Raw genomic sequence first — 21,364 nt, forward strand, 5'->3', positions numbered from 1 at the left:
TTATCACAGGTTCCCTGAAGAAGGTAACAACACTTAAAATTGATGAAAACCAGTTGATTTATTTGCCAGACTCCATAGGAGGGTAGGTATTTCACCTAAATAAAAGGTTGAATTGCCTTTCTGCAATCTTTTCTGTAACAATGGCTCCTCTTTGAATGTGTTTGCACCTACTTGATGTCATTTCTTCTGCATATTAATGTCCTAATACAATTGAAAGCTACTGCTTTCATTCCTTACTTCTAGTTTGCAACGTTTAGGTTCTTTATGTATTATTTAATATCAAGAGACATATGTTCCTCACTTATTAATGCAACTACCAATCTATAAAAGAAAAATTGAGTGTGAAAGAAAACAAGATGTTTAAAAAGGCAGTCAGCTGCCTAAGACTGATTTTTGGCAATGGCACAGCTGTGGCTGTGGTAATTTATTGCAAATGATTGAACCACTATCAACAAGCTTGTAGGAAGTGAATCTGGACACACGCACACATACGTACACATATATTTATCATGTTTGTATTATAAGGAGAATTTTCACCTGTTCATCAGCAGATTTTTTTTAATGTATAATTTGGTGTTCACCCGTTTATTTTAAACCCCACAAATGATGGCAAAAATAATTGTTTCAGAATTAAGTGCTACACAAATGAAGAGTATTTGTTCCAATTATATTGGAACTTTTTTCCTATTATAAATAATGCAGGTTATCTTTTGTTGTCAGAATTTAAAAAATACTACTTCTTTGACAGATTCTTTGATTCACTCTCTCTCTTTAAATTCTTTTTTTGTTCAGAAGCTGCATTCAAGTCTTGTTTGACTATGATCTGCCCCCTTCTGAATGTTTTCAGTGCCTTGCACTAGCATGTTTTCATGTAGTACACAAACATTTGATGTTGCTGACCTTCCTGTTTTCACTGTATGCTCCCTTACAAGGACTCTGTAAAGGAGATTTTAAAAAAATCAAAACAAAAAATTCCATAATCAACTCACAAACAAAAAATAACACCACACGTTTTGGGTAATTAGTAAAGGATTTTTATTAGATCTGAATTCTGTTGAGTTTCAGAGTTTTATTTTGAATTAAATTTGAGATTTGTAATTAACAGTAGTATTAACTTCATTTAAACTTAAAGTATTCAATTAATGTTGGATTAATTACCTGTATAGAAGAGTAATTTTTTTTTTTTTTCAGGTTAATATCAGTAGAAGAACTGGACTGTAGTTTCAATGAGATTGAAACGTTGCCTTCGTCTGTCGGGCAGCTCTCTAATATAAGGACATTTGCTGCAGATCATAACTTTTTAACACAGCTACCATCAGAGGTATGTATTTAATTATAAAATGAATCTTTAAATGTATCTTAAACTATATAGTCTGTACAACTTTTGGATAACAAGTTAATAGTTCTTGAGTAGATTTTCTTTGTGTATGCTTTTAAAGGAGGATGTATACAAATGTACAAGTTTTCAAAGAATGAAATTCTGAAATTTTAACCAAGAAGAAGAAATTTGTTGCTAGCATATGGAAACTAAAATAGGGTTTAATATGTAAGAATAAATCTAATTATACTTTACAGGCAAAAATAGCTGTAATACTAATTGTTTTAAACCAGTAAAAGTTTGCATATTTCGAGTAGTGAAGATTAATTAATTCTTTGGGTTTATTTTCAGATTGGAAACTGGAAGCATGTAACAGTGTTGTTTCTGCATTCTAATAAGCTTGAGTTTCTCCCTGAAGAAATGGGTGATATGCAGAAATTAAAAGTCATCAATCTGAGTGACAATAGGTTTGTGAATGCATTTATTCAAGTAGAAGTTGTATAAAATGCAATAATAATGTAGAGGTATTGTTATGAATACATTAGCTATCTTTCCTTATCTCACGCACAGCTTAGAAGCTGACTGAGATGCATGTATCTAATGTATTATTATTGTATTCTGGATCTTGCAGTTCCATTGTATTAAGCTGTCTTTATTTTAATGGCTCAGCACATGGCACATGCATTGAAGCAAAGCTTCAATACATTCGTGATTGTTAGCATGTATTTTTCCGTGGAATTAGTTTGGTTATTTTCATAAAACATTTGATTCTTAGTTAAAAGTTAATAGCTTCCTGTGTTTCATATGGAAGACACAAAACAGTATCACAATATAGTGTAGAACACTTGAGTGTGCTGGGGAAGGGGCAAAAGAGAGTTGTGTTTTATTAGAGCTGGTCATTAGAAACTGACAGAACATTTCTCTGTCGGGAATTGCCAATTTGTAGAATTGAAATATATTGGGAGAAGTAAGTCTGAGTGAGCTCTCCCTCCTGTTCTGCCAATCCAGCTCCTCTGTACTCCATCTGTAGCTTGATTTATCCATTAATGCCAGAGCTTCCATTGTCCAGAGCAGCCTCTTTCTCAGACATGTGTCTTGGAAAAACCAACAATTTTCATGTGTAGTACTTTCTTCCTAATTGGCATGAGTATATATTGAAAGATAAGATTGAGGATTCAGATTAATTAATTCAGGTTAATTGTCTTCAAAATTGTACTCAAGTCACTGAACTGAGTAAAATTCAAGTTACATTGTCACTTTTTTTTTTAAGCTGCTTTCTAAACTGGGCAGAAATGTGGGGTTTTTTGTTTGCAGCTTGTATTTTTTTTTTAATTCCAGTTATAGCTTTGAATCTAAATTAAATGCTGTTGCCTTTCAACTGTCAATACTTATGAATTGTATCTGTAAATGTCATTTTTAAACATTTTACAGGATAACGCAGGTTTGTTTCCTAGCAGTCTTAACTGTATTGATAAGTGTGCTTACATAAATTCTTGTTGTAATTTGCAGACTGAAGAATTTGCCATTTACCTTTACAAAACTGCAACAGCTCACTGCTATGTGGCTATCAGACAATCAGGTGATCTTTTTAAAATAGACAATTGTTAACTTTATTCCTAATGGAGTTGATGAGTACAGAGCCATCTGTTAAATAATGAGACCTGGTCTAGTCTACGTATGTACATCAATACTTCCTTGACATTATTATGTCAGTTCTCCTGAAATAAACAACACTGAGCCTGCCTATCTTTGGAGACTTTCATACTTCTAGCAAAGTTCTGTGCTATCTGGAAATGAAATTTAACAGATGTTGGGGGTTTTGTTTTTCTTAATTCAGGCTTGTTTACACAGGAGAGCTAATGCTTCATAAGCTAGTACTTGCATGTGTAGAATGCTGTTTCTTCCACAGCTATATCATTGGGGAAACTTAGCATGCCTTTTTTTGAGCTAAGTTTCTTGCCACACCTTTGAACTCTGTGACTGTCCAAGTTTTAAGCTATTAAGCAGTAACTCATGCACTTGTGGCTTGTATTTTTGCTGTGTATTGAAGCCTTCTGTACTATGATGATTTCCTGAGCGACATTGAGGTGTACAGGGTGGCCAGAAATCCACTAGCCTCAGATGTAGTATAATGAAAGCACTTTTAGTAATACAGTGATTTCAAGAATCCCTTGCCCTTTTTTGTAAGGGGTGGGGATATTCAATCTGGTGTCAATATAAAAAAAAAAAAGAGTACAAAATTTTTCTCTTTGTATTGTTGTCTGCAGCTTTAAATGGCCGAATATATCTGTGTATTCCTGATCAGACTACTTTGGGATAGTAATAAGTCCTAGCAAGAAACTGGGTTATTTTTCGAATATCTGGTGTTTGCCTTTCTCTGAAAACTGTGACTGAGAACTGAAACTCAGTAAAAGCCATTTTACTGTCGTCAATCAGACAGATATGTTAATAACTTCATTTTGTGAGAATTATTCAAAGGAGAAATGGTTTAATACAAGGCAGAGTAGCCTTCAAAGTAGTGGGATGCATGCTCTGTGATAGGCAGGTCATATTTGCTTCATCTATGTTCTCATAACATACCTTTTCATTTGCTTCCCAGTCTAAACCACTTATCCCTCTTCAAAAAGAAGCTGACCCTGACACACAGAAAACAGTGCTTACCAATTACATGTTCCCCCAGCAACCAAGAACTGAGGATGGTAAGAATTTCTGAAATACCCTGTGACAATGCTCACTTTAGTAATGAGGAGACTGTCCAGCCAATATGATTTCCACTAGATAATATGTAAAATACAAGTTTGAAGTAAGCTTGTAAGTGAAGACTTATGTCTGAAGAATGAGAACAGTAACATAATGTGACATACATGTTGGTAAATTCTAGATGAAACTGTTTCAGTGAGCTTGGTGAGAAATAGACTGGCAGGATCACATGCTGCGATGATTGCCGTTTTCCAGTGTGACACCCTATTTCATTCCAGCAGAGCTTAATGGTTTGGGGTGAAATTCAGCTTAGCAGGTGTCTGCCTTAGACTGACTATTTTAACAGGATGTTAGACGAAATGTTTCCTCCATTACAGAGTATATATTTTTGGAAAAGTACATAGCATTCTGTGTTTTATTGTAATAGAAAAAAAATCAATCCAAAAAAAAGCCATATTGCTCACATTTAATTTCAACTGTTTATAAAAGGTTAGACCCAAAATATTAAGACCTTGCCAGAAAGTTATTTCATAGAATCATAGAATGGTTTGGGTTTCATAGAATCATAGAATTTGAAAGATCATCTGGTTCCAACCCCCTGTCCCCTTGCCACATTTCTGCACACTTGTGAAATAGTTAGGAAAATAAGTAACATTCCATGAGGAAACCCATCAGGAGTTAGGGAAAGAGAGTTAAATCTCTTATTTTTCCACTTTCTTTCCCCTGCAGGCAAAAGGAAAAGAGCTTGTTCTGCTTAACAGAAAAGGAGAGGGAGCACATGACAATGGCAATAATTGAAAACTGGCAAGGGGCAACATTTGCTGTTCCATGGCACAAATGTCTAGTACACTGAGAGAGGAGTAATCAAAAATATCAGCAAAAACAGTAAATGGTGCATCACTTTTTAGTGCCTCTAACGCAGATAAAGCATCTGCAATACTTCTCATTAAATGTGAGAATTACAAAATCATTTGGAGATTCAATAAAGTTCAGGATTGTTCTTGAAAGCAATCTCTCCATTTGAACTTTTTTTTACCCAGGTGACGGGTTTGTTTCTGTAAACAAGGAAAGGGCTGCTTGTTTGGGTTAAATTGACAGAATACCTGCCTTCAATGTGGTCGTTCCAAATGGAAGGTTTAAAGTTCAATACATAGCAGTTTTAAAAATAAAAATCTTTAAAATTCTTTATCTGGTTTTTGGGGGGAACAGTTTCAGTGATAGTGAAGTCAATTAGAATATTTTCAGATATGTTAAAATTATAATTTTACCCAATTAAATAATAATTATTATAATAAGTATTTTTCAGGCGTAGAAGTAGTTAATATGAACAGTCTTGGCATTGCTAGTGAAGGATATACATTTGCTGTGGTGGTGGTAGCAGATTTATTAGACTATTTGGCATGCTAAAGTGGAACCTGGCTCATGTAACACAAGGCATGGAGACATGCTAGAATAAGAGACACTGGTACCCAAAAGATCTTTTTTTTTCTCTCTTGTAAAATTCAGCAGGAAATAAGTTTGCAAAGCTCCTGTCATTTGTATAACTTATGCAAAATCATATGTTTACCTTAAGTTTTAGACACTTAAAGTTTTTTTCAGGATTAGTAATTATGCAGGTTTTTGTCACTTATTTTTCATTTTTAAATCTTCATTCATTGAAATTGAGAGAATGCTCTTATATGTGCTTAATGAGACCACCTTAATGAAGTTGGGCTATATAAATCTATATAAGTCCAATTTACATTTATATATATACACAAATACGTATTTTCCTATTTATACATATATATGAATAAAAATATTTTGAGTGTGAGTGTTAAGACTAGTGTACAGCTGTGTTTATGAAGTTTTTTACTTTGTAGATATGGATTTTACTATTATGAAAATACAGCCAAGGTCATAAAGCAATGGTAGTGCAGCTAGTCTTCAATTAATGGTGCTGCTAGTCTCTTATCTTTTAAGAATGCATACAAAAGCACACCGATCCTGTGCAAGAGAAAGAAAAAGAGGATTTTGATTTCCCATAATGTAGCCTATTCTTATGAGAGTCTCTTTTTTTTTTTCTTAAGTTATGTTCATATCTGATAATGAAAGTTTCAATCCATCTCTGTGGGAGGAACAGCGGAAACAGCGTGCTCAGGTGGCATTTGAGTGTGATGAAGACAAAGATGAGAGAGAGGCACCGCCTCGGGTTAGTATTGAATTTATTTTTGAATACTTGGTGCTTCGCTCCCTCTTGTTCTCACTCCTGAATCCCATCCTTTTCCTTACTTTGGCTCTGGATTTAGCTCTGCTGAAGAAATCAAGTCTTACGCCAACTGATAAAAGGCAATGTAGGGCATAACTAGGAGACTGACTGGTGATGCTGTGGAGAAGGATAGTGTGGAAGCAATGATTAATCCTGAATTTTCTTCTAGTAAATTACAGTTGTCATAATTCTTCCTGCTTGCAATCAATGGACATGTTTGGGGGAGTGGGGGAAGTGATTCATAATCTTGCTAGGTTTTATAGACTACAGTGCAGGTAGACTCAAACAGCAAACTGGAGGTCCTAGATTGTTCGGTACGTTGTCCTAATTCATTGTCTTTTTTAAAGGTGATGTTTTAATTATGCCATTTAATTAAATGTAGAACATTATTGCTTTTTGTTACACAGGAAGGCAACCTAAAGAGATACCCAACTCCATATCCTGATGAACTGAAGAATATGGTCAAAACAGTCCAGACAATTGTACATAGGCTAAAGGATGAAGAATCTACTGAAGATATTGCTAAGGAGTCAAAACGAGAAGGCCAGACAGTTTCTGTAAAAGATGTGGGGGTAAAGGTTAGAGATAATACTCTCTTCTGACTTTGCAAGAACTTCCAAACATCTAGAGTGTCATTGATTCCTTTTAAATCTCTTCTCCCTACCCACTAATGCTTTAGCAAGAAAAATTGTCAGATTAAAGAACAGAACTTAACCTCTTCACTATCTAAAGAAGATTGTAATAAATGTCTGGTTTGCAGTAGCAATTTTTCTCAGACAGTAAGAGCAAGGAAAGTGGCTTGATTCTCAGACAAATACAAACTATGGATGTGTTAAGGAGCCAGCTTGTTCGATTTCTGGTGGATGGCATCTTTATCATCCTCTGAATCCTCTTTTATCCACCAGACTTCACAATTAAATTTAGGATAATCTCTAAGGATCTTACTACTGGCCTCATGACTGGAGGTTTTACATGGTAAGTTGGGAAGGTGATCATAGCAAGTTGGCACAGGAGTCAAGAGTCTCCAACAGGTTGATGTAGCATGAGAGATGGTAGGACTGCTGTTTGGTGCTGATATGTCTCATTGTAGGTACTCTTGGCCTTTTTTTGAGTTTAACTGGAAAGTTAATGGCACAAACTGACATCAATAAGGAGGAGAATCAAATTGATTGACAAATGGTAGGGACTGTACCTCAGTAATCCGCAGAGGTTTCTCTGCGTTTCATACCCAGTGCATTTCATACTTTATAATTTCAATGCTCAGATTTTCTGTTCCATAGTTTCCCAAAATATATCATATTAACTCTAAATACCAGATGTTACTGAAAACCTTTCAGGATGTTTTTTCTACTAATGTTCTCAATCCTATAGACTTCAGAAATTGCTTCAATAAAGAACAAAGCGGATGAGAGAAAGCAGTATTCAGCAGGAAGCTCTGTGCAGAAGCCTACTGAACCAGAAGCTGAGCACAGCACCGCAAATTCACAGATGACTGCACTTGTTAAAACCTTGCAGAACACGAAAACAATTGTCAACCATGAAGACACGCTCGAGGTATGGCATTGCAATTAACATCATAGCAGTCAAAGAATTGTGCTGGTGTTATATTGAATTTATTGCTCTGGGAGATGAAAATTTATGTTGACAATAGCAGAAAATTGCCATCCATAAATTCTGTAATTTTGCAGATGGTTTACAATGCAGTATTTTTCTCACTTCAGATTATTTTAAGTAAAAGTTGAAATAGCTAATAAGAAGTTCATAATGAAAGCTACATGCATTTGAAGAGAAACAAAGCAAACCTGATTAAAAGTTGACCTAAGTATCAAACTGCGAAAAGATCAGAATTTGCCAAGTTTTGCTTGATTGTCAGTTCTTCATTAATTAGTGAATTTTAATTGCCACTGAAATGACAAAATATCTGATTCACGGGAGCAATCAAAAATTTGTATATCCAAGTGTCTATGCACAGTAGTTTCAAATGAAAAGTGAAAGGTGGCATTAAAAATATGTATTCCTCTGTTTTTATTAGTGAACTGTCATGCATATGACTTGGATTGAATTTACCTCTTACAAAGAATCAGAGATTTTGAACTTCTAAACTCTTTGTGCATCTCTCTGACGAACACCATGTATTCATTTATTTAGAATGTTTCAGACTTACAACAAATTTTGGAACTTGTCACTTAATCAGTTGCCAGTCACAACCTGTAAAATGCTTTTTTCGTAGTTTCACAAGGAGAATTTTTGCCTGTGTTGTGTAAGCAGTGAAACACGAATACATCATACTTCTGCTGAAGAGACTTAGTGACAAGCAATTGTGGCTTTTGCTGGCTATTTCCCCACGAGCACATTCCTGCTTCTACGTACTTTCTGAAAATATTAGTTTTGACATTTTTCTTTAGTTTAAAAGCATAATTTCAGAAAATCGTATTAGTTGTCTATTGATAATGACAGCAATTCTTTGTAGAACGCTGTAGACTAGTACGTAAATGAGGCAGCAGTGTGTAGTCAGTCAAGGATAGTCTATGCTGTACTTGCGTGTACCAACCTACGCTGGTAGCTCTGTTACAGCTTGCAAAGTTTAGATATTCGAATTCAATTGCAAGTTTTTCATTTCAACATTGATTACACTTGTTGTATGTCACATGCAAGAGGAAAGGCCATGTGGTAGAGGCAGTGAAGAGGTTATCTGTTCTGATTGCAGAGAAAAACATGGACTTTTATTTTTAATGAAGATTATCATAGCTTGTTTGCTACATATTGGCCAGGTTTGTCCTCCCTGCAGTCAAAAGAACTGGCCAGGTAGTTAGCATCATGGGAAAGGTGGTGCTTCAGTAGGTTCCACACATTAAATGTTCTGAAACTTGAAAGAAAAAGTGAACATTGACAGACTCTGGGCAATCTGCAGCATGGATTTTGTAGCATTTGTAATAGGAAGTATGTTTACTAGAAAGAAATTTCCATTTTATGGAGGGAAGTTTTTTTTTTCTCTCAAAATACTACTGGAAACAGTGATTTTTTTGAAGATGATAGGAATACAGGGTTGGTAGTAGGATACTGAATCAGTCACATGGCTGCTCTTGCCACAGCTTTGTCAGTTAATCACTTTCGTAAGTGCACTGAGCTCCATCTTATGGTTAGGAGCTAGTGATTTCTAGCTTAGATGTGTTCAGCATTGCTTTATTCCTGTGCCATTGTTCTTGAAGTTAAATAACTTCCCTTCCAGTTGGAATTTACTGCCAATGTATATTTAAAGATATAAAACCAAGCTACACTTGCTCTTTTTTTCCTAGACCAGGCAAGCCAAGTTCATTCAGTCTTTTCTCACAGCCTAGTTCTCCATTCCTGGGATTGTCTGGGTCGGTTTGATCTTTCTGCAAAACCAATACCCAGCTAGTCAGTCTGGGGTGATTGCTGGTTCAGTGATAACTTTCTGACTTGGACTTCACTGGAGTTAATGGTTTCTCTCCAATGGTGGAACAGAGGCTGCATCTACTTGCTCCAAGTAGGTTTTTGCAGCTGAAGTTACTGGTTTGAGTGTCGTTCCCATGGGGTTCATCAGTGACAATGCAAGTCTGCATGTCCTGCTTTTTAAAGATAGATAGTTCAGTGGTAAATATTACTAAATTGAGTTGACTTGCACTACAAATGCACTACACGGCTGTTATCAGGCCTATGTTATGTTGCTTGGGTTTTTTTCCCTTTATTGTTCACTGGGTGACAGTTTAGATAGCATTTACGTAACCTTTAAGCAGTTCTTTAAAATGCACAGTGTAAAGCTGTTTTTCCTTTAGCAGGAGTCAGAAGAACTTTCCTCTGATGAAGAGATGAAAATGGCAGAAATGCGACCACCGCTGATAGAAACCTCCATAAACCAACCAAAAGTGGTGGCTCTTAGCAATAACAAAAAAGGTTAGAGACCATAAAAAGCAATAGAAGTGTTGTGTGATTCTGGTAATTACTCTACTCAAAGTGGCTAGTTTTTCCAATTAAATTATGTAAAAGTAGATTTATTTTGTATCTTTTAAAAGAAAGATGATCAGTTCTCTAGTTAAGCAATAAAAGCAGAAAAAAATTCTGCAATATTTTATACTCAGGTGTATGGTAGAGAAAGCTATGTTGACATCCTATTTTTCTTGATTTTTGTCATCAGTTTAAAAGCAGAGGGAGAAAGGAAATGTGTGTGTTTTGAGGGAGTTGAACACACTCTTGTTACGCTGAAGAAAAGGATTGGAGAAAGTGGTATTTACCTTGGAAATACTCTGTATTTCTCCCATATTTTGTGGATTATTGCTTGCTGTAGACAGCAATGTCACTTGTTTATATTTCTCAGAAGAGTTGTGCTCTCTTCCTACAGTTTAAGAATAAGCCTTTCTTGTGGCAACTCTTGCCCCAGAATCTCTTTACTCTTTTATTTTCCTTCTTTCCTCCAACAGGAAACTTCAGAACATTGTTTTTGTTACCTAAGTTTTATATTCTCTGAAAGATAACTTCGATCTGGTTAACCATTTCCTTAAGAGTAACGAATGACCTAGGATTCAGAGAAAACATCATTTAAAATTTGTAGAGCAAATTGTGTTTTCCTTCATAAGATATCCTAGTCCATTACTTTCCAGCATAGAAGGCTTTTGTGGCCATCAGATATAAAAGAGTGAGATATAGTGGAGATGAAGGAAAACCACACAGAAATAGCTGGAAGAGTCTGCTGAGGGTCACATGCAGGTGAAAAGATTGATGTTCATCAATGCTGTCTTTGGGTTTTTATGCCTGACTCAAGTACTAAGTCAAAACTTCTTTCTTGTCTCCGGAAATAGACATTAGTTTCATGGAATTTATGCTTTTGACACCTGTTAACTGTGTCTTGAAGCAAAAATTTAAATGTGTGTGTTTGTACACTTATGTCAAAGTCATGGCTGGCTTGAAGTCCCACAGAGAAATTATTTTTATGTGGATGTAGTACATAAGTATGCATACATGATGCACGAGTCAATGTGCAGAGTGTAAATTACTCTGAAAATGTCGTCCCAAACATGCAGAAAAACATTCTTCTTTCCTGTTTTTTCACATTTATGAAACTATACAGATCTTATCTGGTGATCTAGGTCTTTCCAGAGTGCTTGATCTAATAAATAGCTGGTTTACAATAATATAATCTTCAGAATCAAGAACTGTGTACACTTTCAAAATCCTGCATGTGAAGCAGTGTACTTCATTTTTGTAGGGGCTAATAGACTCATATAATTCGAAACTTCAAAATCATTGCAAAAACAGAAATGTGATTGATAGATATTTTTGGGAAATATTACATAATGTAGCACTAGCTTATGCCAAGGAAACTTGGAATAAAGCAACAAGTTAAATGTCATTAGCAGATGAGGGCTGGTTACACTGAGCCAAATATTTTAAAAATAGGAACTATTGCCAACAGTCTTTTGTAAGTTTAAATGAAGTTTGCCAAGATGTTAGCTTACATTTTAGTTTCCAGTAGTAAGAATTAGTGAAGAACAAAAGACAATTTCTAAATACCATAACATACACGCATAAATGGCTATCGAACAGATGTACGTGTCTGTAACTAAATTGGTAAATTTTTATTACAGATGATTCAAAAGATGCTGATTCCTTATCAGATGAAGCTACCCACAATAGCAATCAAAATAACAGCAACTGTTCCTCTCCTTCTCGAATGTCAGATTCTGTTTCCTTAAATACTGACAGTAGCCAAGATATTTCTCTCTGTTCTCCAGACAAAGAAACCCAAGCTGCTGTTTTATCCAAGATCAGGTTTGTATACCACTGAGCAAATATAATAGAAAAATGTTACTTCATCTTTTATTATGTGTCCATTCCTTTAATTCATTAATTTATCATGCATGAAATAATATATTTTTTTTAAAATTAGGTCAAATAATGGAATAGTTTTCTTAAAAAAAAAAAGGGACAATGAAATTCAGAGGCTACTTTTAATATACAAGACATGATTCCTATCTGTTTTAATAATAGGGTATAATAATTTCATCCTTATAATTTGTTATCCCTGAAAAACACTTCCATACACCACTTTACAAGCCCTGTGTTTTTATTTACATAATTTTGAAGATCAGTTTGATTACTAATGTAACTATGAGAGGCTTTTAGAAGTTAATAAAGAATGGACTTACAAGTTGCTGCTCTTCAAGTTTTAGTTAGAAGGTGCCATTTAAAAAAAAAAAAATTGCCAATAGAAACAAGGCACTTGTCCAAAATTGTCATGGAACTTGCATGTATTTGATAAAAAAATGAGTTATTTCATTTTATACTTTTTGACACATTTAAATTGTCTTTAATAATTCCTGTGGAATTTAAACAAAGTTCTGAAATCAGGTGACACAAACATGGCCAAAATGAGCCTTCTATGTAATGCATTTCTGCAATGGTAAGATAGATAATCATAAATCTGGTTGTATATCGTTCTTTGTCCTGTTTTGTGTGCACAGTATGGCTGTGTTGCATGTTAATGATTATTTTTTCTAAAATAGTTCTTAATATGTTGGTTCCTTTTGGAATTTCTTTTAAGAGCCATCTTGTTTTCCAGGAGAGAAGATGAAAATTTGAATAATCTTTTGCAAAATGGAGCTGAATTGAGCATTACAGTAGAAGAAAAAATAAATATGCAAGAGAAGGTTACAAATTTGTCTGAATATGAATTAAGCATTGGAGAAAGATTAGGCCTGATAGGAAAAGGTGTTGATCTAAGCACTCCTGCAGAGGAGTCTCACAAATTAGACCAAATAAACATGAACATCAATAAGCTAGTTAGTGAAGAGGCAGTGCCAGTTCCTGTAGAAAGATTACAAACACAGGAAACAGTTTCAATAAAGGGCTTTTTGAATAACAACACGAAAGAAGAAAGTGAGCACCTGGAAAATGGAAATAAATATCCTATAAATAAAGTAAATGGACATCCCGAGGAAGCAGTACAGTCTCCCAGTAAAGATGAACTAACAAGAAGCACTACAGTTGATGACAATTCTGCTGAGCTGTCTGTTTCGAGGAGCACTGAAGATTTGTCTCCACAGAGAAGTGGTCCTGTGATGAAATCTCACAGCATCACCAGTATGGACACCGGTGGTCTGAAAATTTATGATATTGTCCATGAGAATGGATCTCAACAGCCAAACTCAGTGGTAAAATCAGCAGCTGATAGTGCAGATGGAAAAAACATAGTCCGAAGTAAATCTGCTACTCTTCTGTATGATCAGCCTTTGCAGGTTTTTCCTGGGTCGTCATCATCATCTGATTTAGTATCTTCTGCAAAAACTCTGCTCAAGTTTGACTCAAATCACAATCCGGAAGGTGCTAATACAGCAAGAGGATCAGCTGCAGGTGGTGCACAGATGTTCTGCGCTCCCCAGTATAATATTCAGTACAGCAGCAGTGCAACAGCGAAAGACACCTTGTGGCCCCAGAAACAAAACACCCAAGTAGAACAAGGCAGCTTACCTCCTTCACGTCTGCTGAGGTCTGACAGTACAGAAACCCCCAGCTATGTAAAGCATTCTGCCAATATGAATTTCTCCAATCATAACAACGTCCGAGCCAGCACTGTGTACAACACTCATCAACGGATGTCGGGGAGACATATAGATATGTGGGCTATTCCACCGAATGATAGACTGCTCTCAGGAGCAACCAGACACACGCTTCAAAGGCAGAGCAGTGTATCTTCTACAGCTTCTGTAAATGTTGGGGATACTGGACCTTCAAGGCGGGCCCAGGTTCCTGAAGGGGATTATTTGACATACAGAGATTTACATTCAATGGGAAGAGCTCCACCAGTAATGTCCGGGCAACAGAGACCTCTTTCTGCCAGGACATACAGCATTGATGGCCCAAATGTAGCCCGACCACAGAGTGCTCGGCCATCAGTGAATGAAATACCAGAAAGAACTATGTCAGTTAGTGACTTCAATTACTCCCGGACTAGCCCTTCAAAGAGATCAAACCCAAGGGTTAACTCTGAGCACTCTTTACTAGATGCTCCAGGAAAAAGTAAAGTCCCTCATGACTGGAGGGAACAGGTGCTGCGACATATTGAGGCTAAAAAGCTAGAAAAGGTAAAAGTAATGATTTTTAAACTTTTCTACCTTTCTGTTACCTGGATATGGAATAAGTTAAATACGCTGTGTTTTGAACTGCCTTTAATTATCAGTGAAAACGTACTGCTGATACTGTCTTAAAAAGGATTAATGTGTTTTACGTTGAGTATCTGAGAAACAGACAAATAGTGGACTGTAAACAAACTTTTCTCCCAAAGGAAAAAAAGACCCTATTGTTTTTACATCGTACTTGCCAGCTTAGTCCAATTACTTTAGAATATATTAAATAATGTCACATTGACCTGCTGGACTGCAAGGCTAGCTCTTTTAGGGCAGATAATTTTTATTGTAGCATTGTATTCACATTATACTAAAATACTCCCTTATACTTCTTGATCTTTCTGTTCTGCTTTTTTTTTTTCCCTCTGTTTCTTCTTTTTAAGAACAAGGAAAAGAAAATCAGTAAAATCTGTTTGGAAGTATAGGTCTTACAGCTTCAGTTGCTGAAGAATTCAAAAGCTGTAATTAGCATGTATTTGCCTCCAAGCCAGTTGTCTTTTGAAGTTGGATATCTGACAGATTGTTGAATGAATATTTATTGGTGTGAGATGAGAACACTTAAAAATCTTGCTCATTTCAGGAAATCATAGGAGGTTTTGATATAACTAGAGATGATGAACAGGATTCTTTATGTACTGTAAATGCTGTCAAGAATTTGATCTGATACATAGAGCTGAACAATTACGTATATTCAAAGAATTTGAGTAGAGACTGGAAGAGTGTAATCTGTGCTGTCCAGCTAAACCAGTTTAAAATACCATCACTAAAAAATGGATAGATTGTCATTAGCCTGATCCTGTTTCTTGGAGGGGAAGTGGGTAAAGCAGCTAAAATAGGTTTTGATTATGCCAGCTAGATGGATTTTCTTTTTTAATTTCTTTGGAAGAACATAGTTTGGTTTGTGATGATTATGCTAAATACTTCAGTATCTGTGATAGCTAACGAAATTTAATTGGAGATGGTTGGAAAAAATACTTTTTACAACAATTTTTCTTTGGAAATCTAAGTATTTGGAGAAATAGGTTTGCCTTGTTGCAAAAGTTGCATAAGTTCTAGCAATAGAAAGGGATGGATTTTGTTTGTTTATTAAAGAAGCCTGTGCAACAGCTGCACCTCTTCTTATGATCCAGTTTGAGTCATGTACAACATAAAATATTTCAAGGCTTTCACAGTACCATGCTGTACTGTGGGGACATGATTCTACGACCCTTTGTCCCACAAGGTGGTCACAAACCTCATCATGTTCCAACCCTAATAAAAGGTGCGTTCTCTGATTTTTCTGTGGATGCATGTATCAAATATGACATGAAATGGTAGAGAAGCAAAAATCCTAGCAATCCCTGAATGGAGAGGAAAACAAAACTTCAGTGCATTGCTAATGCAGTTTGTTGATAGCTTGTTCTTATCTTGTCTATGTTTGACATGTTAGGAACAATGTTTAATACACTAGTGATCACAGAATCACAGAATGGTTTGGGTTGGAAGGGACCTCAAAGATCATCTAGTTCCAGCCCCCCTGCCATGGGCAGGGACACCCTCCACTACACCAGGTTGCCCAAAGCCTCATCCAACCTGGCCTTGAACGCTTCCAGGGATGGGGCAGCCACAGCTTCTCTGAGCAACTTGTTCCACTGCCTCACCACCCTCAGAGGGAAGAATTTCTTCCTTATATCTAATCTAAATCTCCCCTTTTTCAGTGTAAAGCCATTGCCCCTTGTCCTATCACTATACACCCTTGTAAAAAGTCCCTCTCCAGTTTTCCTGTAGGCCTCCTTTAATTACTGGAAGATATCTGTTCAGGTACTGTAGCAGTGCAGTCACCTTTACTGAAATGAAATTGATTGCCTGACTTGATTCCCTTTATATCTGTCTATACCTTCTATCATGCTTTATACGTAAACTTGAAATTTTGTTTCCTTCTAGAGTGATATGGAATAGCTGCTATTGAGATCTTAGCTGTGCATCTAATTGAAAAGATCTTAGAAGTCTGTTTTGTATGCGTGTGATTCTTTTGTTCTGGCCTTGAAGCATTTTAAAGTAGCTTTTACTTAGCAATCTGAGACTTATTTATGGGTTTGAAAGTGAATGTGTATATAATGGTCTACTTTATATTCCCTGGGATATGACTGACTTAAAAAGTAACATCTGAACTGTGAGAAATGTAGATATGATCCTGTATGGCAGCTGGCAAATATGATAATGTGGAAATTCTAGGAATTTACTGGATATTTCTTTGTTCTTTTAAAATAATGGATTTGGTATTTCTGTTTGTAATTAAAAGTCAGCTGGGTGGGGGGGCTTAATCTATAAACCAGACTTCTGAAATGTTTTGAAGTCTGAAAAAAAATTCAGTAATTACAGAACTCATTTAAGGAACAAGTTCAATTACAGATCTCATTTGAGGAACATTTATTGGAAATTGCTTTCACAAGGCTTTCATGGACTTAAAATGGCGTTTCTTTTTTTAAAGCATGAGACACAACACTGACAAAAACAGGTATACAAAATTGAGCCTTACGATGAATATTTAATTCATATCATCTTGCCTGTGGTTATACACAACAGTATGGGTTAGCATTATTGCCTTTGCTGTGACTCTTCTGAGTCTGTTACTGAATTTAAGCATGTTTATCATTTCTATTCTGTGCTTATTAAGAAAGGGAGCGTAGTGGATTTTTTGGGGGTTAGTTTTGTTGTGGGTTGGTTTGTTCTTTTTTGTTTGCTAAGTTACTGAAGTACTTGTTTATTTTGTTTTTATAAAATTTACTAACTGGAGGAAGAGAGAGAGAGGGTTGAACCTACTTAAATAAACAGTGTCTGCTTGTTGGACAAATTGGAGAAGATAGGTCTCGTTTTATTAGCCACTTTTACCTGATATAGATAGGAAAATGCTTTCAAGAGTTTAATTTGCATGAGGAGAGATACAGGATAGTTTTAAGTCCAGCAAGAATCATTAACAAAGGATTCCATTCAAGCAACCAGCATTTGTAATCCCTTTGACAAGCTCTAAGGGGCATACACCTTTACATTTACAAAATTATTCATCTGGTTGAAGGAAGGTGAAAACAGTTCATGAGACCATTTGTAAATAGAAATTTTGTATATATTTAGGAGAAATTATTTGCTTACCTGATGCAAAGCATAATTTATTGTGGGATAAAGAGCTTATTTAAATGTCAAGCTGCTCTCTAGTGGTTATATATGTAAGCTGTTGGAAAGCATGCATTCAATTCTGCCCCACCCTCAACCTCATAAATACAGTGCACAGATGAGTTTTTAAGGATAGAAATATTTTTCAGCATATTTTCTTTTTTGAGTGTGATGTGCCAATTTTATTACCTGGTATGTTGCAGTAGTCTTCTATAGTAGTCTTGTTGGAAGTTGTCATTTAGGAATTTAAACTAAAATACTGCCTGTGTAAAAACACTAGTGTCACACACGCTTTATTGTGTGGTAGAGGAATGCCTCATCTGTAAATTGCAGTAATAAATATCTGCAACTGTTATCTGCAAATATCTTTTCTATTTCTATGTGCTAAGTAGGCAGAAACAGTTACTGGGCCTGACTCTGTCCTTTCCTTACATATGTGTATTTTCTTTTTTTTGTTGTGGATCTCTTGGGAGTTCATCAGATGTGTGTTTCCTTTCAATTCTAATTTCATCTGGAGTTAAGTCCGCTATTTTTTATGTACTTTACCTACTGTTTATCTAAAATGGCAGAGCTTTCAGAGGAGAGGTCATAAAGTTTGATTCCTGCTTTGCCATTCAAAAATGGGACCAGGTGGTTTTATTCTCAAAGTTACCAGTGTACAATGCTTTACTAAAAGAAAAATGTCCCAAGTGTTTCAGTATTGATACTAGAATTGCAGTTGTAATCAAAGTTTGGAAGTTTTTCTTGAATTGATTTTTTTTTTTACTATGTACCTAACATGCAAAAATATCTTAGTTGATACGGCCTCAGATTTTCTCCAAGTTAAGTTTGCTTCAATATGTCAAGGAAAGTAACTTCAGTAGGTCTGTGCACAAATAAAATTCAGTGTTTAATTGTTTGCAAGATCATAGCCTGAAGAATATTTTGACACTGATAAGTTACAGGAATGCTATCCATTCAGTAGTTGTTAGTTTTAAGTTTTGATTTTAGTTTTATTTTTTTCCTCCATTTTGAATGGACTACTGAACCATCCAACCATTGTAATGATAGGAGGTGGAGTTCAGAAGTCAATACATCACACTTTAAAAAGAATAAAATTCTTGTACATCTGGAATATAAACAACAAAAGGTCTGTTCTGACCTTGCAAACATTTTATGACAGTAAAATTTAAATTATATATAATTTTCCATATGTAATTCTTCAATAGGAATACTTCTTGAAGATACTTTTTCTTTTTTTGCAGGATCAGAGACTTAAATTCATTCCTTTTTTTTTCCTCTCTCGTGACTGAAGAATATTTTCATAATATTTAAGTTCTTTTTTGGGATAAACTGGTATCTTGCTGGAATTCTGTCAGATTCCAAACAGAGTTTTTTTCTACTTGTGGACTTTTGTTCCAAAAGGCTTAAAGCATTAATTTTGGGGCATTTTAAGCGTTACAGAATACCTTAAGCAAGCTTTTTCTAAAGCATCTTAGATAGTCAAGGTGGGAACAAAAAGCGAAGGGATTTCTAGACGTTTAATAGAGCCTCAAAGATAACTCATGTCCACTTTTAGCTGGAAATGGATTCTAAGTACTGTTAAATAAATAAATAAAAAGGCTAATACTTAAGCTTAGCAGTTCAGTTACCAATTAAGGCTTTTCCAAGATAAATAGAATGTAGAGTCTTGTTCCCTACAGATGCTTGAATTTTACTAGTTCCTGTTCTATACCAAAATTTCATGGATTGTGGTGGCAGGCTTCAGCCAGTCTTAAAATTACAACAGTACTATCCAATAGAAATTCTCCTAGGTAAATTCCACAATTTATTGTCTTGCACCTAAGTACATGCATTCAGACACTTCAGATCCCAAAAGGTGCACTTCTGAAATCTGAAATTGTTAATTCTCTTGTAAACTACAAAATGGAGAATGTGTTTTGACTCTTAGTATTAAAAAAAAATATAAGTAAATCCCAAAACTATGCTACTAGCTGCCTCCATCTAAACTGATTCCACTAGAGGCTGATTTTGACTATACATCCCGATTTATATGCTGAATATTTTTTTTTTTTACTTTGTACATAGCCATTTTTTTCTTGATGTATTGTAGCTTGTAATATGTGTTCTTAATGGTTGAATAACTAAATTCTAGTAAACTTAGCTTTCATAAAAATACAATCGAACATGGCATGTATTTTGGTTAATGTATATTAGTTTAGAGTAACCGAAATGAGATTTCTTAAGCCTTAAATATTTGAATTTTCATTTTGCAGGCCATTATGCCCTAAGACACTGTAGCAAATGAGATGGAGAATGGAGTTGTTACTTGGAGTTATCATTCATGTTTAATCTGAAGTTTAGATCATACATTTATTCCATATTTAATTTGGAATAAACATCAGAGTTTTTAATGGTATCTGCATATTCAGATTTCCCGAATTGTCTTCTCTGGTGCAGCGGTCTTCAAGAATCTCGCTAGGAAACGTACAATCTTCATCATGTTCCTTTTGAGAAGTAAAATTAAGAGGAATACTGTTCTCACTCCAAAAGCCTCAGTTTCTCTCTTCCTAGCTAAAAATAGGTAGAGGAAAAATACTTCCTAGCATTGTCACTACAAATATCTTCTTGTGTTAAACTAAAACTTTCTTACAACTCTGTGTAATTGTAAAAAGTATTTATTCTGTACCATTTGTATTTGTGGGTTCCTTCCAATTTAGTGTTGAGATGCTGTGCCCAACGTAGAGAAGGAGAAAGATGGTGTTTGCAGTACTTGTGATGTCTTACCTACATCAATGGCAGAGTAATTTTTTTGTACTTCGGAAGAAGTCTCTACCAAGAAAGGAGATTTTATAAACCCTTGAATTAAGCTAATCTCAGACTATATAATCACCGTGAAGCTCACTAAGCTGAGTTAACTGAAATCTTGATTCCTGAAGGACAAGTTTGTGCTTCTAAAAATTTTAGGAAAGGTCTATCTCCTATTGCAGATGTATCTTAGATTGTAAATACAAATCTAGATTTAGATTATCGCTATTTATTAATTAACCATCTGTTTGGGTACTTAGAAAACTGAATCTAGTGGATGTAGGGATCTTTATAGTAAGACGGTCTGCTAGACATACTTTCAGAAGATAACTTTCTAGTCTCACCGTGCATTCCTTCCATTTTTATCTGTCTTTGCCACTTACAGAAGATGGAGAGATACAGGAGCCTCTGAGAGGAGCTTCCTGTAAGGAGACTTAAGGGAGTTGCGTATGTATGTGGGAGAAGGTGGCCACCTGGCTAGTAATAGAAACTATTTTGAGAAGAGTTGTAAGAAGATGCTTTGAGGCACTAAGACGCTAAGGAAAACTGGCTTTAGCGTTTTAATCTGGATGTTTGACCTGAAACTTAGAGGAGCTGTAAACTCAGATTTAATGTTTAATAAAGAGACTTTAATGCGGATTTGAGTCTTCCCCTCCCAAGAGGGGGAAAGCCTCTGGAAATGTGTCTGAAAGCTTGAAAAATCCATTGACTATTGAACAAAGTAGGTGTAGAAGAGGTGCATGAAGAAAGCTAACTTGGCCATTGAGTGAGAGGTTATCCAGGAGTCTTAGCCAAGAAAAGCCAAGTATTGTCAGTAAATACTGTTTTCCAAGAGAGTTTCCAATGACTGTGCTACAAGAACATCCGAGAAGAATGAATATGCAGAATGATATATGACTTTGATTACTAAACTAGTTTTAGTTTCACAGAATAAAGCTAGTATGAAAGAGCAAATGTCTGCCTGAGAACTAATGACTATTTTCAAAATCGAATTAGTGCGTGTAGTCAGCTGACAAACAC

At 35.5% G+C, this 21,364-nt stretch overlaps 1 protein-coding gene across 2 annotated transcripts in view; it reads left to right on the forward strand.

Moving 5' to 3' along the window:
* The window catches only part of ERBIN (erbb2 interacting protein), a 100,503-nt gene that overhangs the window by 66,967 nt on the left and 12,172 nt on the right, over positions 1-21,364 (forward strand). Inside the window, exons 11-21 of one of the 2 annotated variants that reach the window (XM_086629564.1) lie at positions 10-82; positions 1,192-1,321; positions 1,670-1,785; positions 2,828-2,897; positions 3,918-4,017; positions 6,088-6,209; positions 6,674-6,844; positions 7,638-7,820; positions 10,064-10,181; positions 11,870-12,053; positions 12,844-14,365. In XM_086629564.1, the coding sequence (XP_086485690.1) occupies positions 10-82; positions 1,192-1,321; positions 1,670-1,785; positions 2,828-2,897; positions 3,918-4,017; positions 6,088-6,209; positions 6,674-6,844; positions 7,638-7,820; positions 10,064-10,181; positions 11,870-12,053; positions 12,844-14,365 (2,789 nt within the window). The remainder of the gene's footprint in view (positions 1-9; positions 83-1,191; positions 1,322-1,669; positions 1,786-2,827; positions 2,898-3,917; positions 4,018-6,087; positions 6,210-6,673; positions 6,845-7,637; positions 7,821-10,063; positions 10,182-11,869; positions 12,054-12,843; positions 14,366-21,364) is intronic. The other variant, XM_086629565.1, reaches the window with a different exon arrangement.

The sequence above is a fragment of the Tauraco erythrolophus genome, chromosome Z (genome assembly GCF_009769465.1).
Source record: "Tauraco erythrolophus isolate bTauEry1 chromosome Z, bTauEry1.pri, whole genome shotgun sequence".
Lineage (NCBI taxonomy): Eukaryota > Metazoa > Chordata > Aves > Musophagiformes > Musophagidae > Tauraco > Tauraco erythrolophus.